This window comes from Vipera ursinii (genome assembly GCF_947247035.1).
Source record: "Vipera ursinii genome assembly, chromosome: 1".
Lineage (NCBI taxonomy): Eukaryota > Metazoa > Chordata > Lepidosauria > Squamata > Viperidae > Vipera > Vipera ursinii.
This window is the reverse complement of record NC_139512.1, coordinates 79,008,714-79,033,315: the sequence shown is the minus strand read 5'-3', so window position 1 is coordinate 79,033,315 and position 24,602 is coordinate 79,008,714. Positions and strand designations below refer to the sequence as shown.

The 24,602-nt window shown below is 37.7% G+C and overlaps 1 protein-coding gene across 1 annotated transcript; it reads left to right on the top strand.

Moving 5' to 3' along the window:
• The first annotated feature begins 2,049 nt into the window (after positions 1–2,049).
• On the top strand, positions 2,050–24,005 carry API5 (apoptosis inhibitor 5). The gene is made up of 14 exons (XM_083362603.1): positions 2,050–2,196; positions 4,766–4,927; positions 5,321–5,414; positions 7,332–7,397; positions 7,982–8,133; positions 10,964–11,170; positions 13,079–13,183; positions 13,588–13,677; positions 17,209–17,390; positions 19,172–19,265; positions 20,107–20,163; positions 20,454–20,530; positions 21,374–21,510; positions 22,095–24,005. The coding sequence occupies exons 1-14, from the start codon at positions 2,128–2,130 to the stop codon at positions 22,172–22,174; spliced, it is 1,572 nt and encodes a 523-aa protein (XP_083218729.1). The 5' UTR covers positions 2,050–2,127; the 3' UTR covers positions 22,175–24,005.
• The last annotated feature ends 597 nt before the right edge of the window (positions 24,006–24,602 follow it).

The following is a 24,602-nucleotide window of genomic DNA, read 5'->3' as shown; positions in this document are numbered from 1 at the left end:
TGACTGAGAGATGGCTGGAGCTGCAGGGCTATCAGGGCTCAGCGGAAGCGCCAAGATCAGCACTTCTTTGGGGCTGTCAGGGCTCAGCAGAAGCCCCAGGATCAGCGCCAGGCTCCAGCTGGAGCTCAGCACTGATCCTGGCACTTCTTCTGAGCCCAAAAGAAGCGCCAATCAGCTGGAATGTTGCAGCATCTCCAGGGTCTTGTGATTTACATTCAGATGCTTGGCAACTTATTCATATTTATGACGGTCACAGTGTCCCAGGGTCAGGTGAAGTGACCAAAACCTGCTGCAACCACCCAGCAGACTGGGGGGGGAGAATAAAAACCAAACATCCCCACCCCACCCCCGCTGCCAATACTCAACAGAAATTATCACAATGAAAACCTCGTACAGGCTGTGGCTTGGGGGGCACTTTTTCCAGTGCCATTATAACTTTGAACAGTCACTAAGCAAACTGTTGTAAGTCGAGGACTACCTGTCCTTTATTTTTTTCCTTTTTTGTCAAGTTTTTGACACCTTGCTGGGAAACTGGTGGTACTCGGATGTTGCCATATCCTAAAAGTGGTAGAATGGGTGAAAAGGTTGAAAAGCCCTGTTCTAGTCCAACAACCAGCTCAAGCATACCATTTCAGACATGTGGCTGTCCAGTCTCAAAATCTCCAGTGATGAAGCACCTACAACTTCTGATGGCAAGCTGTTCCACTGACTAATTGTTCTCACTGTTAGGAAGTGTCTCCTTAATTCCCGGTTACTTCTCTCCTTGATTAGTTTCTAAACATTGTTTCTTGTCTTGCCTTCTGATGCTTTAGAAAATAAGTTGCTCCCCTTTTCTTTGTGGCAGCCCCTCAAATACTGGAATACTCCTATCATGTCATCCCTAGTCCTTGTATCATGTATCAGCTATCCTGAGGAAGTACATAGCACAGAACTTGTGCACACTGTCATCCCCCGGACACACTGTTTATTGCAAACACCACTGTGTGAACACTGTACATGTTTTCTGACCATCAACACAGCTAAGAAAGCACACAGACACAGGTAAATAATATAAACAATACATTTATTACAACTATACTACAATAAAAGTTATGCAAAGCGCTTAAAGTTTTTGCAGGAGAATACGAATACAACCCCAGCTACAGAAATTGTACTGAATTATGTACATTAAGATGATCCTATGATCGGGGTAACCAAAGCAAAAGAGATTTTATTTTCTTCTTCCTAGCGTTATTCCCGCGCTATGGCAGAGTCCCTTTAAAACAGAAGAACAAAAGACAATTCACCCAAAATGCAAACTGGGAATTTATCCCCCTTGAATAACAAACTCAATACCTTATAATATGTGAAATGTGTAGAAAGACACCATAACAATCCTACCAAACATCGAGAGGAGGGCGTGGGTTTTCTTGACTTCCCTTTTTAATCTTCTTGGCGGTCTTCCATCCAGAGATGGAAATAATGCAGTGTGATCTCTACGTGCATAAAAACTTAACGTGTAAATATATATATATATATATATATATATATATATATATATATATATATATATATATATATATATATATATATATATATATATATATATATATATATATATATATATATATATATATATATATATATATATATATGACGTGTATTAAATGAAAAGCGGCTTTTAACGTGAGTCGTTGACCCAACACAACCTATCAGGGCTCTTGTTGGAGCCGGCCAAAGTCCATCACGAATAACGCTACCGGAGGTCGTCTGCACCCCCATCCCAGCCATCCGCGATCACCCGCGTTACTACGAATCGATCGACCATGATCACGTGCCCCGCTTTCGGACGCTCTTTGGAGACGTCACTCGCGCAGCCCCCACCCCTCCACCACCACCACCAGCAGCAGCAGCGGTACGGCTGCATTGCCACCTCCTCAACGACAGGGGCCGCTGTCGGTCGGGATGCCCAAAGCCTTCGCCACCGGATGTTGCGTAGCTGTGCGCGGCCTGACTTGGCGGTATCGCTGGCTTGGGTTTTGCGGTGTGGAGGAGGAGGAGGAGGGAGGGAGGGTTGGTTGTGTTCGCCGCTTGCAGCAAGGGCGTCGGGGAGGAGGCGGCCAGAGGAGCAGACGCCGACGCGGCACGATGCCCACCGTGGAGGAGCTGTACCGTAATTACGGCATCCTAGCCGACGCTAAAGAGACCGCTCCCGAGGTGGGTTTCTCTCCCACCAGCCCCCCCTCCCCGCCAGTGGGCTTCGGGCTCTGGCCTAGCGGGGCAGAGAAGGGAAAGCGAAGCGAAGCGCTCGGCTCACCGTTTAGTTGTGGAGAGCGGTGGGGTTCGGCAGGGCCCAGGCGGTTTTTGGAAGCGTCCCCTCGGCCACAGAGACGCGAAAGAGACGAGCAGAGCGACCGAAGGCCGCGGGGAGTCGGTCCCTCTCCGGTCGTTTTGTTTTTTTCCCAATCCAGGTTTCATTGCCAGTTTATACGAAGGCCGGGCGCCTCGGGAGGCTTATTCCCAAGGGGAGCCCGGTGGAGGTTGCGGCTCTTGTTTTCTTCCCGCGCGCTCTCGCCAGTTGTGCCAGGTGGATAGGGTTCAACTTTTTTTAAAAAAAAAACAAAAAACAGCAGACGCTGCCAAATTTTGCATAAACGATGATTGGAGAGCCCTAAAAATCCTCTTTGCTTCTCCCGCCCCCCCCCCCCGTCCCCGTGCGAAATTTTGTGAGTGAGTGTATCCAGACGTAAAACAAAGCCTTGGGCTTCTGGGTTTGCCTTTAGTTCAGTCTGCAAACTGGAAGGTCACCTGTGCAATAGTAAAGTAGACCTCTATATTTCGGTCAGTTTCAACGTTTGCTTTTCTATATGTTAATTAAGACAGGTTAGGGAATGGAGTGCTTTTTCTGTCGTTGTGGATAATGTAAAATGCCTTGGTGGAGCAGTGGGCTAATGCCTCCTTAAGTAACACCAGCTGCCTGCAATTAGTGCAGGTTCGCATCCCACCAGGCTCAAGGTTGACTCAGCCTTCCATCCTTCCGAGGTAGGTAAAATGAGGACCCAGATTGTTGGGGGCAATTATTTATTTTATTTTATTTTTATTTTTTTATTACATTTATATCCCGCCCTTCTCCGAAGACTCAGGGCGGCTTACAAGCTTAGCTGACTTTGTAATAATGCCGCTTGCGGTGTGTGTGAAAGCCCTAATAAGCAGGCATATACATACAATGAAGGCTACTGCTAAGCTTGTAAGCCGCCCTGAGTCTTCGGAGAAGGGCGGGATATAAATGGAATTTAAAAAATGTAAAAAAATGTCAAATTTTAACACAAAGTGCTCGTGGTTTTGCTTTGAAACGTTTTATTTCTTAAAGTACATTGGGATATGACGGTAAGGTGACATTTTTTTAAAAAAAATCTGCCTCAAGAAATATTCAAGACTCCTTTTCTGTCTAGTACAAGCGGGCCAAACTGCTGGCCCGTGGGTTGGATGCGTCATGCCAAAACAGCGCCCACCCCATTGCCAGCAATGGGGGGGCGGAAAGTCACAACACATCAAGTGACATTGCGAGTTTGACACCCCTGGTCTAGCAGATTCTTGTGGCTTTAGGATTTCATTGTTGAATTAAATATCAAATCGATTTCCTTCAGCTTGCCATTACTTTTTTTGCACTGCAGTTGGGAGAAGCTGTTAATTTACAACTTCTGGAGAAGAGGACTAGTCAGTTGCAGCAAAAAATAGTGTCACTGAATCTAATATTGTCTTTAGGGAGTTACAGGCACACTGTTCTTACATGATTATGTGGTGTATATAACAAACATTTTCTATGTTAGATATACCTCGTAGGATACAACAGAAGTCCCATCTGTATTTCATTTCAGTCTTGTACTGAAATTTTCAGCATATTAGAAAGGAAAACTGCACTAGTGCATTTATATGGTAAGAAGACTAGATCCCCTCCCCACCCTGCACATTTAAAATGAATTGACCTCTTTAGATTTTCTAAATATATAGTAACTATGTGTTTTGTGTAATCTGCCCTTTTGGAAGAGAGAGATTCTCAAATTCAAGATCATTGGCTTTTGTGGTGAATAAAGTATAGTAGATTTTTTAAAAAACATAGAAACTATTAATTAGAGAAAATATGGTTAGGCACAAACACATCACAACTGTTGGTATGTCCTTAATTAAAGCAACAAGATCCAAGGAGAAATTTCAGAATTAATTTCCATGTTTATGCTGAATCACCTATGCATTTGGATTACTATACAGCCCTAGTGCTAAAATAGTTTCAGTCCTTTATGCTTGTGTTCAAAAACCAAAATGCATTAAGAATTGCAACAGTTATAAAAGATGCTTAGCCTTCTGAACTTCCAAAGAAAGGCCATTCTTAACTGTAAAAAAGCATTAGATATTTTCTGGTTGCTTGGTGCATATGGAAGATGATAAAAACCGTGCTTGTGAAAGATTGCAATAAATTGTTTCCATATGTATATTCATCATTTCATAGGCTAACACTTCAATGTGCTAGCTGAAGTGGGAGCTAGCATACTATACTTTTTGAGTACACTGTCAAAAACCATGTGTAGCAGTAGAGCACTCAGTCATTACAAAATGTGATACATTCAAAGTAATATGTCTTGAATGTTTAGTCAGAAATGGTGGGATAATGAATTGTTATAGATAATTTGCTTATGAGAAAATCATTTTCAGGCAAATGTAATTCTTTTAATTTTTCATTGCTTACTTTAAAAAGCTCTGCATTCCTAAATTCTCTCTTCTTTTCTAGCACAAAGATGCTTATCAAGTTATCTTGGATGGTGTCAAAGGGGGTCCTAAGGAGAAGAGATTAGCAGCACAGTTTATTCCAAAGTTCTTCAAACATTTCCCTGAGTTAGCAGATTCTGCTATAAATGCTCAGTTGGATCTTTGTGAGGATGAAGATGTTTCAGTAAGTGCCTTTTTCTTTACAAAAGGGAAAATGCTGTTGGAATGCGCATTGATACAGTACCTGAAAATTGCATTAATATTTTATGTGCCTATTTTGCCCATTCTCTACGTGTAGTTGCAAAATCTTTTTAGATTATGGTATAGCTGATTGTTAATAATAGTCCATTGTCTGTGCTATTATTTCTGCTGTTTTGCACAATTAAAATATGTACTACAATTGCTGAATTACATTGTAAACCTACTAATAGCATAATATGCTAGTTTTGATTCATTGAAATCCTAAATGCTCTTCATGCTGGATTTTATATTTTATATCGTAATGATCCTGACGTCAATCTTCTGTAATTGAAGATATATTGTCCAATTGTACCGTGTGTGTCTTTTTTGTTTATAGATCCGGCGCCAAGCAATCAAAGAATTACCTCAGTTTGCTATGGGTGATAACCTCCCTAGGGTAGCAGACATACTTACCCAGCTTCTGCAATCAGGTGAGAAAGATTATTGTATTAGTTTTAGTAGAAGGCACAGTTGAATATTCATTACTATAGCTTTCTTGCATCAGCTTTCTTACTGCTTACTGCTTTATTCTAATTATTTCACATTACTCCTGAGTATTATATTCTTACATTGAAAATATGGTATGAGTAATGATTGTTGTGATCTAAAAGATAGATGCTTATTTTGAGTCTTATTGCTAACACTACATAATGCAGAAGAAATGTTTGGGTAGAAGACACTTTGCTGCTTCAAATACTTTCTTAGGTATTACCTACACAATCTTATCTGGTCACTAAAAGTCAACACCAATTTAATAGCATATAATCAATGAAGGAGCATATTTGTACCTCAGGGTTGAAATGAGGGGTCCTTGGTGCTCTCTGAGCTTGCTTGTTTTTGCAAACGTTTCATTACCCTAACTAGGTAACATCATCAGTGCTAGTAAGGAGTGCTGTTTGCTGTCAGTTTATATTCTGATGTTCAGAATCTGATCAGCAGAGACCACAGTGGCAAAGTAGAAATGCAAGTCTACAGAAAAACCACCCATACCAACCAGGTGCTCAGCAACCCACAGACCCAGCAACCAAAGCAACAGCCCAGCCTCCCACAAGAGAAGCTGTGTAAGGACTTTATTTAAACGAGCCCAAACACACTGCGGCAGCCCAGAACAACAGAAAAGGGAAATGGAGCATCTATACAACACATTCCAACAAAATGGATACCCATGCAACTTCATCAAAAAGTCCCTGACCATTTAACCCAATACAGCACAATCAATACAAACTTACACTTCCATACATCAAGAATATCTCAGAAAACACATAGACTGCTACAACCACATGGAATCAGCATAGCACAAAAGCCCTTCAGAACATCCTAAGTAAACCCACAGACCCAGCAACCCCAGCAGAAAAAACGAGTCATCTACAACATACAATGTAAGAACTGCAATGACCACTATGTAGGACAAACAGGCAGAAGACTGGCAGAACGCATTCATGAACCCCAACTGGCTGTCAAAAGGCATGATGAAAATTCTTTAATTTTACAACATATAGACAGATTTAACCAAAGTTTTAATTGGGAAAATGTGACAATCCTAGATGAGGCCAAATCAAAAAATGCCAGGGAATTTCTAGAAGGCTGACACTCTTGACAAATCGGCCATCAACAGACACGTAGACATTAACAACATCTATACTATGAAAAAGAGACAATCAACTAGCCCAAAAGAAAAAAAGACTCCAGCACCTCTCCACCAGTAATCAGCACTCAGATCAGCATAGATTAATTCCAAGGTCAACTTCAAGTAAACAATTCCCCAATCAAGAAACTGCCAAAGAGCCATTAGTAAACAGCCCAACCAAAGAATCTTTAAGACCACACCCAGACAGGCAAGATATCAGAATATAAACTGACAGCAAACAGCACATCTTACTAGCACTGATGATGTTACCTAGTTAGGGTAATGAAATGTCTGCAAGAAAACAAGCAAGCTCAGAGAGTACCAAGCATATAAATAGTGCTGGAAAACAGTGCTTTAGATACTGCTTTGGAAGTGCACCACAAAAGCTAAAAATTGGCATTGATATCTGCCTATTTTTTAAATAATGATGCCTCCCAAGTTCAGTTGTATGTTTGTGTCTGGTGCAAAAATGAACCCATTTCTTTTGTTCTTATTGCTGTCATATAAGTATACTTGGTATTTATCTGTACATGCAAGTTTATTGTAAATATTTAGCCAGAGTCAGTTTTTACTGAATTTTGTATTTTTGCTGTCTTGGTTTCTTTATAAGGGTTTCGCCTGGAATAGTTTATTGTGTGAAATTCTGTATTTCCTGAATTTCCAGTATTTGGCACTATCTAGCTTAAAAGAAGTGCTGATCCTTTGTTTTCTTTATTTTTAGATGATTCTGCAGAATTCAACTTGGTTAACAATGCTTTACTTAGTATATTTAAGATGGATGCTAAAGGTAAAGGATGTATTTTATACTAAAATACTTAATGTTATCTTTTCAAATATTTTGAAATAAAGGATTGAGTGTATTTTGTCTTATTAAGTAGAATAATCAGAACAAGATTTTATGGCAATAACAATCACTTGCAACGATAAGAATTCAATGCTTGCACTTTGATAGTTATTTAGAAATATACAGATCAGTTAGAAAGTTATAAAATCGTTAAGCTATATTTTGTATATTATTTTAATGTACATTCTGGAAAATAATGGATTGCATTCATTTGGTATATCTCAGCAATATTTATTTATTTAAAATATTTGTATGGCTGCCCACTTCAACAAAGGTGACGGGTGTTTACAAGAAAATTTAACAAAATTATTCTATTTCTCCCTTATACCCTTTTTAGAATCTACTGGGCAGATTTAGGATAAAAGCAATGGGGCAGGAGAGCAGTTAAAAAAGGGAAGATTGCAAGGAAAAAAATAATATAAACAAGTGTCCTCTTAAATTGTTGGATGTAGCCTTAAATGTTTAACGAAAAGATCACTTCCTTTCAGTTATAAACAAACTAATAAATGTCTTTATCATTGTTTTAGGAACACTCGGTGGTTTGTTCAGTCAGATTCTTCAGGGAGAGGATATTGTGCGAGAAAGAGCCATTAAATTCCTCTCTACAAAACTCAAAACACTGCCTGAAGAGGTGCTAACAAAAGAAGTTGAGGAGCTAATACTAACAGAATCAAAGAAGGTGGATATATTGATCTAGTTAAATGATTACAAAAACTTTATAAACAGCATGAACTGTTGTACTGCATTTTGAGTAGAAAATAATTAAATTAACTATAGCCAGTCTCAAAAACCAGTTGGTGTTAATAATGATATTTTGGCATTTTCTTTACTGGATCATGACTCCCTGCCCTCAGTTACTCAAGGCCTGGTCATCTCTCATCTAGCTTGTTGCAGTGTGCTTTACATGGGGCTACCCTCGAAATCCATTCAGAAGCTTCAGCTGGTGCAAAGTGCTGCAGTGAGAGCAGTCTTTGGGGCCCTTAGGATGACCCACATTACATCTCTGTTCCATGAACTTCACTGGCTTTCATCTGCTTCTGAGTGCACTTCAGGTTATGTTGGTTATGACCTTTAAAGCCCTTAATGGCATAGGCCAGGGGTAAGCAACCTTGTCTCTTTTATGACTCGTGGACTTCAACTCCCAGAATTCCTGAGCCAGCCATGCTGAGGGGAAAGGGAGAGGTTTCCATGCTTAGCCATGCTGGCTCAGGAATTCTGGGAGTTGAAGTCCACGAGTCATAGAAGAGCCAAGGTTGCCTACCCCTGGCATAGGCCCAGGCTATATGATGAACCATCTCTTTCTGCTATGACAAGCCTGTCCTTGTGCTGACAGAAAGGGCCTACTTTGGATCCCGTCAGTCAAAGAACTCTGACTATCAGGATCCAGAAGTAGAGCCTTCTCTGCTGCAGCACCTGCCCTTTGGAATAGCTTATCCTCTAAGGCAGAAGTACTATGGCCCCTTTATGATTTGTGGACTTCAACTCACAGAATTCCTGAGCCAGCACTCTCCTTCTGCAAGAGCCTGAAGTCTGCCAGTTGGCCTGGGGATGAAATGGGGGACTTCCATACCAGAGGTATGGAGGTACTCCAACTCCCGCCGGCCCCTTGCTCTCTGCAGTCCACCATCCATCTTTTTGTTATCATATTCATACATACTAGTTGTGCTCTTTTTCACTGTTTATTTTATTCTATTTTACTTCTTTTTATGTTCTTTTCTTCTCTTTTATTGTTGTAAGCTGCCTAGAATAGCCCCATAGCAAGATAGATGGCAAATAAATTTAACAAATTTAGCATGAATAGTGTGATGTTTAAAAAATGTTGGGTACAGTGTAGGTGACAGATTTTTTCCCCAATGGAATAAATAAGCTTTCTCTTCTTTTGGTTTACCTTGCAGTTTCCATATGAAGTTGTTGCAAAATGGCATAATATAATTTAGTTAAGCTTATGTTGATTATTTTACCACATCAAAGATGTATAGTATGTTATCTAAAATTAATTTCCAACTGTATCAAAATAAGACCTGACAAGTTTTTATTACTGGTATTATAATTATACTTATAACTTGTTTCAAAGACAGAGTTGCAAGACTGCTCATTTCTATATATTTTTTTAAAAAAATACCCATTGTTTCTGATGTGCAAAATATTTCAATTTTATTATCTCCATTTTACTGTTGAATAACAGTCCAGACCTTGTTCTTATTGTAATGAGCATTCAGAGCCAAAACAAGAGGTCAGCACACTTCCAATAACGTGAAAATAACCTATTACAAGCTCTTAAAAGTTTACGATTCAAAACTGTTGGCACATTCTAGTTATTATAGTTTGTATAGTATTAGTTCTCATCTTAAAGGTATTACAGATTTCACATTGAGACATTGTGTCGATATTTTTTCTATTTTGCTTAACATCTATTCTGAAATAGAATTACTTGAATTTGTGTTACTTCTGTGAGAGGTTTAAGCTCTCACAGAATCATACATTCCTGTGCCCTAATTCATGTGAGATTAACAGAGTTCTTTGTAATACTAACATATTTTCCTCAGTTTGACTCCATGCAATTTTGAGTCTAGTTGATTCTCTCGATCACTAGCCTTTCATTGAAGGGCAAAATTGTTTTTATTCATCCTAATAAAAAATATTATTATTTTAATTTAATACAGTGTTTTCCCGAAAGTAAGATCTATCCCAAAAATAAGCCCTAGCTTGATTTTGGGGTGGGTGGGTGGGCTTAATATAAGCCCTATCCCAAAAACAAGCTCTAGTTTTGAGGCAAGGCACACACTTAAAAATCAAGCCAGGGCGAGGATAGGGGGTGTGGATCTGCCCCATGTGCCCCGCAGCCAGATCTGCATTTCTCAGTCACAGGCCTTTCCGGAATGCCTGTGCAGCCAAGAACCGAGCTATGGATTGAATCCACAGCTCGGTTCTTGGCTGCATAGGCCTTCCAAAAAGCCCTGACTACAAAATGCAGGCCGGAATGCAGCTGCAGAATAAAGCTGCTCTTTCGGCCCTAGAAGAAATGGACCTGCTGGACAGGGCTGTCAATACCAGAGGTAAGACATCCCCCCAAAATAAGACCTGGTGCCTTTTTTGGAGGCAAAACACAAACAAACACGTGTTATTTTCGGGGAAACACAGTAGTACTGTTAAACAGTATATCAGTAGAATTATCTGCCTAAAGGTAAGAACTTTGTTCACAGTATCTTTTGCAAATTGCTTTCTTGTGTTCAAATATACTGCTATTACCTGTAACCAGTGTAATCAGACATTCAGTATGATATAACAAATAGGAATATAATCAAAATTCAAATCTTTGCTTAGTTACTGAATGGATTTGGAAGAAATTAACATCATTATGCAAGAGCACTACTAGGCTAAATGAGCAGCTATTTAAATACTGTGTACATTGCAAGTAATTACAGAATCACTTATTGTGTAAAGGAATATGAAAACTTTTCCCTTCAATTGTAGTATCCTCTATTTCCTGTTTTCTTGCATTTCTTCAGGTGCTTGAGGATGTGACAGGTGAGGAGTTTGTCTTATTCATGAAAATACTATCTGGCTTAAAAAGCCTTCAAACAGTAAGTGGGAGACAACAACTAGTTGAACTAGTGGCTGAACAGGCTGACCTTGAACAAACCTTCAATCCATCGGACCCTGATTGTGTGGACAGACTATTGCAGTGCACTCGCCAAGCAGTTCCGCTGTTTTCTGTAAGTATTCATGTTAAGGAGTCTTGTGTCTTTCATGCCGAGTCAAAAAAATAAAAGTTTAACTGGCATGGTTAGAGTGAATGCAGGTAATCCTCACTTAACAATGACTTCTTCACTGGCTCTTCAAAGTTACTTATGACCATTCCTCAAAGTTGTGACTGTCACAGCATCCCAGGGATCACCATTTGGGTGCTGAGCAACTGGCTTGCAATTACAGCAGTCATAGTGTTCCACAGTCACAGTGATGGAATTTGCAACCTTCACTGCCAACTTCCAATAAGCAAAGTCAACTGGGAAAGCAGCAGGAGGTCACCAATGGCAGTCATGTAATGTGCATAATAACTGTGAGATTCATTTAACAACAGCAACTATAACTGTAAGTTGGTGTGGTCACATCATGTCATGCTTTGCAACCACATATCTTAGAGACAGAAAAACCTGTTGTTAAGTGAGGACTATCTGTATTCTATGATGCAGGCCATCATAGAAAATCATTTTTATCTCGATTTTGAACTCTCTTACTCCCCACCACTAAACCTGAGGCATTCAGAGGGGCTGACAGTAGAAAAACAATAAAAATTCAATCACAGTGCATTAAATAAGGATTTGTCACTGAAAGCTGTAAAAGGGTACCTGGGTCACAAAGTAGACCTTCTCTACTGAGTAAAAATAAATAAATACTGACTGAAAAGTAAAAAATATAATCAGAAAAAAAGATTCAAACTAGATTAAGATTGAAGAAGAACAAATAATAACTCCTGGGATGTCCATAACAGTAATTATCTTCTACTCTTGTGGCTACAGAACATTAATTCTGTAATATAGTAGCAATTCCTCCAGATGAATAATGCTGCTAGTCCTCAAATTATGACCCTAATGGAGCCTGCCATCATGGTGGTAACTCATAAAGTGGGTCATTCATGCCTGATTTTATTACCTTTTTGTTGCAGAGGTTAAATGGACACGACTGTTCTAAAGTAGCTGTTGCAGTCATTAAACACTCTGTTGGTTAAGTAAACCAAAGGTTCACTGAGCACAGTTTTGTCAAAAACAGGATGTAAATTCCAGTTTTCAGCAAAAAATGTCATAAAATGTGGTCATTTGACACTGCAGGTGGCCATAAATGCAACCTGGTTGGAAAGCGCTCAAAATTCAGTTTTGACCATGGAGGAGAATGGCCATCAGAATTTGGAATCTGGCTCATAAATATCCCCACAGTATGCGAGGATTACCAATAAATGCATTTCCATCAAAAATGCTAAATTGTGTAGTAATGTATCTATTCTTATAAATATTTTCCAGAGGGAAAAATCATTTTGAAGTGTTGCTGAAAAAAGTCTTAATATTGAATATTTCCATATTACCCATATTATTGTGCTTCCTCTTATTATTCATACAGTATTTAGATGCATTTTATTAATTGTACCTGAACTAAAAATGATTTATTCTACAGTATTTTTATTAAAAATAGTTTCAATTAAATTCCTTACTGTTTTATGGCATGTAGCTTACAACAGCTGAAAGAGAATTGATAATGTTCTTTTCTTTAAAGTTCAGCTTTCAACTTCAAATGGTGCTTTTCTCCTACTTTATCAAAGATTGAACTTTATTATAGATCTATTATTCAGTTTTATAGATGAGAATGAATTAAATGTCAGCCAACTCTACACCCTTCAAAATACTAACTTGCTTGATAAGTAGTTTTCTTGGTTGATTTTGGCCTAGAGGGCTGTTTAAGTGCAATAGTATTACAACTGTGCATAAACAGCACTGTGTAAAATGAGTTTCCAAAATTTTGAAGTGATTCATTCATCTGGAAAAATAAGACCAGGCTTACCTGGTAATAAAAAAATGTAACAACCATATTCATAATTTTGCAGTAATAATTGTTGTTCTGATTTGCCACAGAAAAATGTTCACTCTACAAGATTTGTGACTTACTTCTGTGAGCATGTGCTGCCAAATTTGAGTTCTCTGACCACTCCAGTTGAAGGCCTTGATATCCAATTAGAGGTAAGCTAATCTAAATATGGCTGACATGGCTAGAACTACAGTTATTCAGTATATAACAAATGAAGAAATGTATCATTATAGTAACAAATGCCTTTAAAGATTTATTATCTTCAAAATCTTTCCAATAATTACATTTAATTTTGCACATTGTAGTGCAAGATAATAAGCAAATTACTTCTTCCTAAAGTTTTCAGTCTAGAAAAATAATCTAAAGTATACTGCATTCAGTAAGCAGGCATAATTTTTTATCAATCAGTGTTTTTAACAGTTTCACTTATTTCATTTATGTCATAATCAAGTGAGCAAGATTTATTTTTCAGACCTACTTCTGTTTAACGTTGTCATCGTACTAAGTTTTAAATCTTCATTTTTACTTCATTTTCTAAACAGATTTTTTTTTTCAGGTACTAAAATTACTTGCTGAGATGAGTTCCTTTTGTGGGGACATGGAGAAGTTAGAATCAAATCTAAAGAAACTTTTTGATAAATTACTGGTAAGAGTATTCATAATCTTAGAGACATTGTAAATGTTCATAATTAAACTTAAATTTCTGATCATTATAGAAACTTCAGGAATTAAAACAGTTCTAAAGGTGCTAACTGGACGATCAATTTTAAACTGTGTGTCTTATACCTAATTATTTTAGTGGATTGGTTATATAATATATGATTTATGGGTGAGTGTATACAGGTAGTCCTCGACTTACAATAGTTCGCTTAGTGACCATTCAAAGTTACAACGGCACTGAAAAATGAGACTTATGACCATTTTTCATTTATGCAGCATCCCCATGATTATGTGATCAAAATTCAGATGCTTGGCAACTGGTTCATATTTATGACCATTACTATGTCCAAAAGTCATGTGATCCCCTTTTGACAAGCAAAGTCAGTGGGGAAGTCAGATGCACTTAACCAGGTTACCAACTTATCAACTGCAGTGATTCACTTAACAACTGTGGCAAGAAAGGTTGTAAAATGGGCAAAACTCACTTAACAGAAATTTTGGGCTCAATTGTGATCATAACTCAAGGACTACCTGTGTATATACATACACACACACATATTATGTAGAAATGCTAAACATTCTGAATTTCAGTTCTCTGTGATAGGGCAGCATCTAAAAAGTAAATGATTGGTGGTTTGGAGGGCTCACTTTTATACTACAGTAATGGGTAGCAGTCCATGTACTGTGGTGATACACGGTGGCCAAAGTAGACAAGTAGGGAAGACTTCTTAAACTGCTAGGGAAAATACTGCCAGTTATTATACAAGGATGGTGGAATGAAATTCTTTATTACCATAGTAATCTTACAGATTCTTGTTTAACAGAACATTCAAATAGATTGCAGAATGTTGTTGTTTTGACCAGTGGACGCGGTGGCTCAGTGGGTTAGGACGCTGAGCTTGTCGATCAGAAGGTCGGCAGTTTGGCGGGTCGAATGCCGAGTGCCGTGTAACAGAGTGAGCGCCTGTTATTCGTCCCAGCTTCTGCCAACCTAGCAGTTTAAAAGCACGTAAAAATGCAAGTAGAAAAATAGGGACCACTACGGTGGGAAGGTAACAGCGCTCCGTGCACCTTTGGCATCTAGTCATGCCGGCCACATGACCACGGAGACGTCCTTGGACAAGCGCTGGCTCTTCAGCTTTGAAACGGAGATGAGCACCGGCCCCTAGAGCTGGAAACGACTAGCACGCATGTGCAGGGGAACCTTTTTATTCTCCCTGTTAGGCATATGGTGATAGCCTACATAGTTGGGATGAAAATATATATACCGTATTTTTCGGACCATAAGACGCACCTGACCATAAGACGCACCCAGTTTTTAGAGCAGGAAAACAAGAAAAAAAATATTCTGAACCAAATAGTACCAGTATACTAAAACAGGGCTTTTCAACCTTTTCATCCATTGTACCACTTTTAGGACAAGGCAATGTCACCCAGCAACGTGTCAAAAACTTGACGCCCCCCCCTAAAAAAGGAAAAAATGATAAAGTACAGGTAGTCCTCGACTTATAATGATTCACTTAGTGACCGTTCAAAGTTACGACACTGAAAAAAGTGACTTATGACCATTTTTCACACTTATGACCGTTGCAGCATCCCCAGGATCATGTGATTTACATTCTGATGCTTGGCAATCGATTCATATTTATGATGGTCACATTGTTCCAGGGTCATGTGATTGCCTTTTGCAACCTTCTGACAAGCAAAGTTAGTGGGGAAACCAGATTCACTTAACAATCATGTTACTAATTTAATTTCTCTCTTTCCTTCTCTTTCTCTCCCTCTCTCCCCCTCCCTCTTTCTTTCTCCTCTCCTTTCTCTCTTTCCCTTTCCTTCTTTCCCTATTTTTCTCTTTCCCTCTATTTCTCCCTCTTTCTCTCTCTCCCTGTTTCCCTCCCTTTCTTTCTCCTTCTCCCTCTCTATTTTTCTCTTTCCCTCTATTTCTCCCTCTTCCTCTATTTCCCTCCCTCTTTCTTTCTCCTTGTCTCTCTCTCCCTTTCTTTCTCTCCCTCTTTCTCTCCCTCTATTTCCCTCCCTTTCTCCTTCTCTCTCTCCCTCTTTCTCCCTCTTTTTCTCTTTCCCTCTATTTCTCCCTCTTCCTCTATTTCCCTCCCTCTTTCTTTCTCCTTGTCTCTCTCTCCCTTTCTTTCTCTCCCTCTTTCTCTCCCTCTTTCCCTCCCTTTCTTTCTGCTTCTCTCTCTCCCTTTCTCTCCCTCTCTCTTTCCCTCTATTTCTCCCTCTTCCTCTGTTTCCCTCCCTCTTTCTCTCTCTATTTTTCTCTTTCTCCCTCCCTCTCTCTCTCCCTCCCTCTCCCATTGTCCCTTCCTTCTTTCCTTCCTTCCTTCTTTCTTCCTTCCCTCCCTCTTTGTCCTTCCCTCTCCGCGTTAGAGCAGTACCTACGGAGGCAGCCCTGCGGCCCGGCTTTCTCTTGCAGAAGGCAGGCTGAAACGGAGCAAGGAATGCGAATTGGCCAATCTCGCACTCCTGCATTCTCCTCCGCTCGGTTTCAGCTTCTCTTGCTACAAGAGAAAGCAGGCTGAAACAAAGCAAGGGAGATTCCCTCGTTCCGTTTCAGCCTGCTTTCTCTTGTAGCAAGAAAAGCTGAAACCGAGCGGAGGAGAATGCAGGAGCGCGAGATCGGCCGATTCGCATTCCTTGCTCCGTTTCAGCCTGCCTTCTGCAAGAGAAAGCCGGGCGGCAGGGAGATTGCAGGAGCCAATTGCAATCTCCCTTGCTTTCATTTGCGGAGGTTGTGGCTGGCCATACGGATCACCTTCGGACCATAAGACGCACCCTTGTTTCCCCCCACACACACTTTTGGGGGGGGGAAGTGCGTCTTATGGTCCGAAAAATACGGTAAACTATGATGTTGTGACTTTAAAATGTTAATTGACCAATGGGTGTGTAAGTGTTCTCATGGCCATAAGAGGGAGCTAGGAACGTAGCTTCTTTCTCTCTGAATTCACTGCTGTCTCTACTATTACTGTTTTGCTGTACTGTTGGTTTACTACTGTGATAAACCTGAACTGTGTATTTGACCTCTGTACCGGTAAGAAGACTTTGTACTCTATTTGGAATACTCCTTGGACTGTTACTATTTTGTATGACCTGGACTGTTTTCTTTTTGACCGTGCATTTTTGTTTTTACACCACCTCAAAAGTAAAGTACTTTTTGCTTTCACAACTCAGTGTACTCTTGTGGTTGCTGTGTGACTCTTACTGCTCTCAGTACCCTTCCTTGTCTGTGCAACTCCTTGGTAGCACAAGGAGACCTCTGCACAACAATTCCTAACACTCCCAGTAGGATAAACTCATGCATTTGTGTACTCCAAAATCTGTTTTTTGAAGTTAGATTTGTTTTGTGCTCTTTGGAAGAAAACAGCAGAAAGCTCAATTTAACAAATGAAACTGTCAGATAATGTTGGAGATAGCTCATTGTATATAATTCCTAGAAATTTGAAATACATGAGAACTATAACCTAAAAATAAATGCTATAACTATATTTCTTCTTGTCAGGAATACATGCCACTTCCTCCAGAAGAAGCAGAGAATGGGGAGAATGCAGGGAATGAAGAGCCTAAACTGCAATTTAGCTATGTGGAATGCTTATTATATAGCTTTCATCAACTAGGACGAAAACTTACAGATTTCCTAACAGCAAAGTTGAACACAGATAAAGTGAAAGACTTTAAAATCAGGTAGTACTGTGCATGTTTATTAGAATAAGAATAATATGTCCAGATTAGAAATACGGACTATTGTTTTTTTGTGCTGCAAACAAGTTATTCGTGTTCATAAAACAATGGTCAAAGTATTTGAAAGGGAAGGGTAGAAAGGTTTTCTCTGCTACAGTAAGTACAGTATTTATCTCAGAATTACAAGTTACACTTTTATATGTAATTGGTTTAATGGTGTCTTCTGAAGAAGCAGTGTTGTGATTTTACCTGTGAAGAAATGCTATTGAGTTCTAAGAAAAAATTCATGTGATTGTGGTTAAGATTATTCTAGTAGCTTTTTCATCACTAAGCTTGAGTATTGTTTTTATTTATCTTACAGTTATCATGCATTCTAGGTTTGGCTTTCTAATTAGCACAGCTGCTGCTAAATGTTTGGGTTCTAAACAATACAAATGAAATATAATTTCTTGTTGTGAAAAAAATACATTTGTTCTATTTAGCATCCATTAAATACTTAGCAAACCCAAAGGGATACCCAATAGATTTACTACAAAATATTATATGTTTATGTCCCACAACATTTTAAGTCAAAATTGTACTGCAGTTTAAGTGTTCTAGAATAATGCATGAGCAGTGTTCCTAAACCTAGTTCCTAAACATAATGCTGCTTTTATTAACAGCAGGCAAAATTAATGGACATATAGTGGACTTTTTGACATAAACTCTTGCCTTTTGTCTCCACATAAAGAAATTGTATACCCAGTAGATCAGGGGTGTCAAACTGCCGGCCCGCGGGCCAGAGCGTCACGGAGAAACCGCGCCCATCCCATTTTCAGCAATGGGAAAAAGTTCTGATATGTCGCGTGACGTCATGTGACATCACGGGTTTGACATGCCTGCAGTAGATGTCAAAGTTGCTGTTAAATAGCATTTTTGTAGGTTTCTCAATGACACAGTAATGTTTCTGCAATGCTGAGAATGCTATTATTGCCCCATTACCTTTAAAGTGCCATTACTGTCTTAGTGACTTTTTACATTTCAAGTTAAATAGTGTAAGTTGTGAATTTAATAATATGATAAATTTTGGGAAAAGCAGAAAGAAAAATCTATGGGTTTGCTTCATCAGGGATGTAAATGGCACTTGCACAGTCATATTGTTAGTACGTTAGTGGTCAACTGTTTCATTTCATTTATTCTTGTTTCCAATAAATATTCTGATTTAGCTGGGTCAGTGTCTGCAAATTAGCTGAGTAGATTGAGACTTTTGCCAGATGGTGAACTAAGAACATGTTTGATGTGGAGATTTGTGATTTACTGCCAAGTCCTAATCAAAGGATCCTAATGGATCCAGCTATTCCTTTCCAGTATTAATCCACAATTATATTAGACAAAGACAAATAAAAATACTTTATCCAAGTTCCCATGATGATTGCAGTCATCCTTGATTGTCTATCCAGTATGTACCAAAACTTTAGAATTTTAGAATTAATGCTAAGATACTTCTAGGGTAAAATAGTAAGTGGCTGCACTATTATTCATAACTTTCTACTTTTAATCAGCTAATTCTATTATTGAAAAGCATTGAATTATAATAAAACTTTATTGTTTAAAATGTTGCATGCATTTATACCTTTGTACATGTTCCTTACTACTACATAAATTGTTGGTGTTCAGAAGTTTTTCTGACAGGCAATACAGATTTTAGGTGGTCAAGTTTGTTATTTTTTCCTAAGATTAAGAAAGGCTGTTGGTTTCACCATATAGTCCTGCATAGTTTTATATTAAATGTTTCTCTCTTCTAGATTACAGTACTTTGCTAGAGGACTTCAGGTTTATATCCGACAACTTCGTTTGGCACTCCAAGGCAAAACAGGAGAAGCACTAAAGACAGAAGAGGTAAGTCTTTGAAAACTTTGACCTTAAATGAGTTTAGTTAATGGTTCAGTTTTCATGTCACTGTGCATTCTAAGACCTGACAAATACTTTCAAATTATTGAGTTCCTTGTTGTTTTATCTGGATCAGCAACTGCAGTTTGTAAGCTCATAACAGTATAAAAGATATGATGTGTACACATAATAACAGTGACTTGTTCTTAACATTAGTGTGTGGATTTTTCTGTTTGCAAAAGTATTCCAAAAGTCTCTACTTCTTACAGAATCTTCAGTGTAATAAGATATTTTGTAAAGTCTGGCCAAGAACATTGATGCAGATCAGAAGCCTGTCTTTCATTGATAAAAGAGTTACTCGGGGATAGCAAGATGGGTGGCATATAAATTAAATGAATAAATGCAGTTGAACTGTGAATTGAACAAAACAGGATTATCCAGGTTAGGATAATCTTGGAGGAGGGAAGGAGGCAATTTTGTTGATTTTACTGTCATAGCATCTGTGGAGGACCTTCCAGAGTACAGCAGTGTGTTGTTTATTTAGTTTTATCATTTCAAGAAATTGGAAAACAACTACTATAAAGGTTGTAAGTAGCATGTTTCTTAGTACAATAATTGTTGTAGATATTAGATAGCCATAACATAATTGTATATTAATTGCAGATTATTAACATGGTTTGTCAAGGTTTGTGTGAAGATGAAAGCTTCCAACTAGAATAAAGTATACTATTCCTATTGAGAAATAACTATCTTCAGTGCCAAAAGTTGGATTGGGGAAAATGGCAGAGGGTATTTTGATGTTTAAATCATATAGGTGCATCATTTAATAAATAGTCCAATTTTTTTGCAGAACAAAATTAAAGTGGTTGCACTAAAAATAACAAACAACATCAACATTTTAATTAAGGTAAGTGTTAAATTGTGGGATAAAAATATTGACGTCTACTTTGTTATTTTCTTCTATTTGAGCAATATGTAAAACCTGTGTCAAATGTAATGTTTGTGTCTTTAAAAACAACATAAGGAGAAAATGAGATTGTTACATTTTTTTGAGAGAGACATTTTCATCATTCTGAAATATATACCTTCAGAAATGAAATGTGCTTCTTTTTAAAATTAGACTTTTCTAGAAAAGTTTTTCATAGTCCAAGAAATGTGATTTCAGAAAATTCAGACTTCTTCCCATTTTCCCTCTAGGATCTCTTCCACATTCCTCCTTCATATAAGAGTACAGTTACACTCTCCTGGAAACCTGTACAGAAGTCTGAAGTTGGGTAAGATAACAGTGAATATTCCTATCTTTTCTTTACAATCTAGGGAATCTTACTCTCTTTTATTATGCTTTTGATGAGCAGAGATAAGGACTTAACAAAATTTGGTGAAATGAATTTTTGTGCAAGATTTAAAACTCCATGTTCAGCCCATGAGACTGTAAATGTGTTGGTGTAACATAAGTGTGGCAACTTGTAAATGCAACATTGCAACCTGATGGGAGGGCATCCTGTGTCTTTGTGATGTTGCTGGATAGGAACAAAAGTGTTCAACTCTTTTAGGAGATTGGGAATTATGGGATATGGAGATCTGTAGGAGTTAAGTTCCCTATTCCCATATTTAAAACTTAAAAAGATCCCGCAAATGTTCAAACCATGCTTTCAGATTTTGGTCCATTTTTCAAGGGTTTCTGTAGAAACAGTTTGTCTGCCAAAGACAATCTATTCTATTCCCAAGTTTATTTTTTAAAGGAAAATAATGCTATTAAAATTTAACTGTTTTGTATTATAGAAGAAACATTAATTACAGCAGATCTTCCTTTTATTTTAAGTAACCATGCTACTGTATTGATTTTGCATCTTCTAAAATAATTTTCTTTCCAAAAAAAATCTAATAATTTAGTCACTTTCTCTCAGCCCTAGGAAGGAAGCAATGGCAAATCACTTAATGGAACCACCTTGCCAAGAAAACTTTAGGGACTTGTCCAGGCAAACACAAAGAATCAAATATGATTGAACAGGGAAAATAATTTTTCACCATCATTGACATATTCCAAAATTGAATATTAAGAACCTTTGAAATTTTACTTGTCTTCTAATTATATTGGCACTGACTTTTTTTTTAAGGCAAAAACGAGCCAGTGAAGATACATCTTCAGACTTACCAGCAAAAAAGTCGCAAGCTGGCCCCAAAAGAGATGCTAGGCAGATTTACAATCCACCCAGTGGGAAATACAGTAGTAACCTGGGCAACTTTTCATACGGTGAGTATTATAAGATAGCACTATTATAATTCTGTCTTGTTTGAGAACAATCAGCCTTTTTTCCTTTATATTCTTTTCAAGATTAGGTTTGTGTCCTTAGCTTTTGAAGGCATTTTATATTTCATTTTAAATGTTAAAGGTGTCAGACAAGATATTATTACTATGTATATTACGTAATTTAGGAAATTATTGGTATAGTCCTCAACTTACAACCAGTTGCTTAATGACTTGGCACTGATGGACCTCTTTCAGGGCTACTTTGGATCTGGATTTGAAGTACTGATGGTCACCCCACCCCACCCCCTCATGTGGTCATGTGGCTGTAATTTATGTTTTTTTTGCCGGAAACCAGCTTTTACTTCAAATTTCCAGCAAAAAGACACTCATGTAAAAATAAGATGTGCATAGTGCTACTTGTTTTGGATTAAATTGGATATTATTTAAGTTGCTGTCTGAGGAAGATGGGTGGTTTCCAAATATGGTATATAAATTTTAAAAATTAAAAGAAAAAACAAGTAATAACTGCTATTCTGTGTCAAAGAGTTTAAATGCACTGGGGACATAACTTTTTATTTTGATTTCAGAGCATAGAGGTGGTTTCCGAGGTGGACGAGGAAGAGGATGGGGTGGACGTGGTAATCGCAGTCGTGGAAGAATCTACTGAAAGCATTTCCAAAGCCGTTACTGTATGGCTAAAGCATCTTTAAAGTTTGAAGGATTGTCTGTAGGGGGCTACGTTGTCTAAAAGACTGCCTTCTGCAAAAGACTGGTTTAAATGTTCTTACACCTTTGTATGTATGATATACTTTTCTAATGGACAATAGACTCTCAGTGAAACAACTGTATTTTTGGATGTTTAACAGCTGGTATTTTGAGTTTGTGTTTTGTTTTTAAAGCGTCTTCAAGATTTATTCAGGAAAAAGCATGGGTGTTCAAGCTGAAGCTGCTTCCGTACAGATGTTACATTCATCTATAAATGTGGCTTATAAATACAAAGTGGACTCTGTATAATAATAAAATACTAGATAATGGATGGAAATGTTATAATTGAAATCAATAAGAACTTCTCTTCAAACTGAATCATATTTCCACATCGGAAAGAATTATATTGCAAAAGAAAAGTACTATAAACCACCAATGGCATGGTTCATTGACTGAATTCTTTTATTTTTAAAGTGTGCAGCAAGATAATATGTGCTGTTATCTTAAACCAATCCAATCATTTCTGGAGAAACATGGTGTTAATTTTAACATTACTGTACATCTTGCTCTTCTCCATATATGATTATATAACGTATGTGTTGCAAATGGATTTTTAAAAGTTCTGTACAAATGTGTTCATGCAGACACAAGTATGTGTCATAAAATTCCAGTGAAAACTAAAATGCTAGAAATTCAGTCCAGGGAAGATTAATCCTGTAGCAGATATTAAGGTAACTAAGCAGTAACCTGGCTCCTTTAAATTAAGATATATTTTGGTGGGGGGCCTTGAGCAGCTATTTCTTTTGAAGACAGTTAAATGACTGTTTTAAAATAAAATTACAACAGCCTAGTTGTACTTTGGAAAAAAAAATCCTTACAATATCTTGGTCATTCTTACCAAAATAAAAAGCTCCTATGGTAGACATCTTCAAATCTTTTATTTAAAACATTGTACTGTATCAGATGCAATTTCTTCAGTGTTTAACATTTAACCTTTGAGATTTTTTCCCAGGTTTTTTTTTTTTGGACTGAACATTTTAAGATGCAGAGGTCGGTATAAATATTCAGAAAGGAGTAAAAACATTTAAATCAATCCAGCTACAACTGGATTTAAAGATTTCTTATCTTGACCCAAGCTCTTTTTACAGTTTTGGAAGGCATAACAAAGTCAAATATTTGTACATAGGCATTTCTGACAACTTGTAATGTGTATTAGCTAAAATTAGTTTATAAAATGGACAGAGATGCATTTCTTGGTAACTACAGATTTCTTTAGGTTCTGATGGCTCATTCATCCTTTTCTGATACAGAGGTGTTGAGCAAAAAGATTCCAGTTAAGGGACTGCTCTACATTTGTTGTACTCATGTTATAAAGAAAGTGATTTTAAAATTTCCAAGTTGGATTGAAAAAAAGATTCTAATTTGGAGGGGTAATTTGTGTCTCCCATTAAGCTATTACACTAAAAACTGATCAGTTCAAACTACAAATAATGGATTAGATTTTGAAACATTTTCTATTAATTCATTATATTGCTTATTTGGACTGTCAGTTGTTAGAAACCTAGCTTTTACAGAAGTTTAACCACTTTTGCTACATGTAGTTTTGGGAGGGGGATCTGTTGAGTAATAGGTTGACAATATAGTTCTCAGAAATAATGTGCAACTTGTCAATTAGAAATAGCTCTCATTTGTGTTAAAAATGCAGTGAATTATTTTGGAGACACCCTTTAACCACTTCTTTTTATTTGTAAAATTTTATTCTTTTGCAATAAATCCATTTTATAATTTTGTTAGTGATTTGTGGCTGTTTATTTTTTAATGATACTGATAAAAGGCAGAGAACAATTATGAAGCATTTGTTCTCTGCATTTTCAGAATACTATAAATGTCAGCAACTTTAGGGTTTCTTATGGATATCTGACCATGTAAAAATACAATTTATTGACAAACAAGCATGCCTGAATGTTTCTGCTTTTGTTATTAGGATAATACATTTCCCAGCTAAAGCTAGGAAAAACGGCACCTTAATACAAAGTTAATTCTTGGAAGATTCGTGGATTTCTAACTGACAAGCAGAAGCAACTAATTATTTCCTTCACACAATTTACAGTTGACGAGCTAGTTAATACGTGCTCATGTGTCACGGATGGACCAGTATCGCTTCAACTGTTTTTTACATTGGCTCCTGTGGTCAATCGCTAATATATAACCGGACATCAGAAACCAAAAAGAATATGCTGAAAAGTATTTCTATTTAAATCTGAACACAACCGATTAAAACAGGGGTCTTCAACCTTGGCCCTTTTATGACTTGTGGACTTCAACTCCCAGAATTCCTCAGCCAGCTTTGCTGGCTGAGGAATTCTGGGAGTTGAAGTCCACAAGTCATA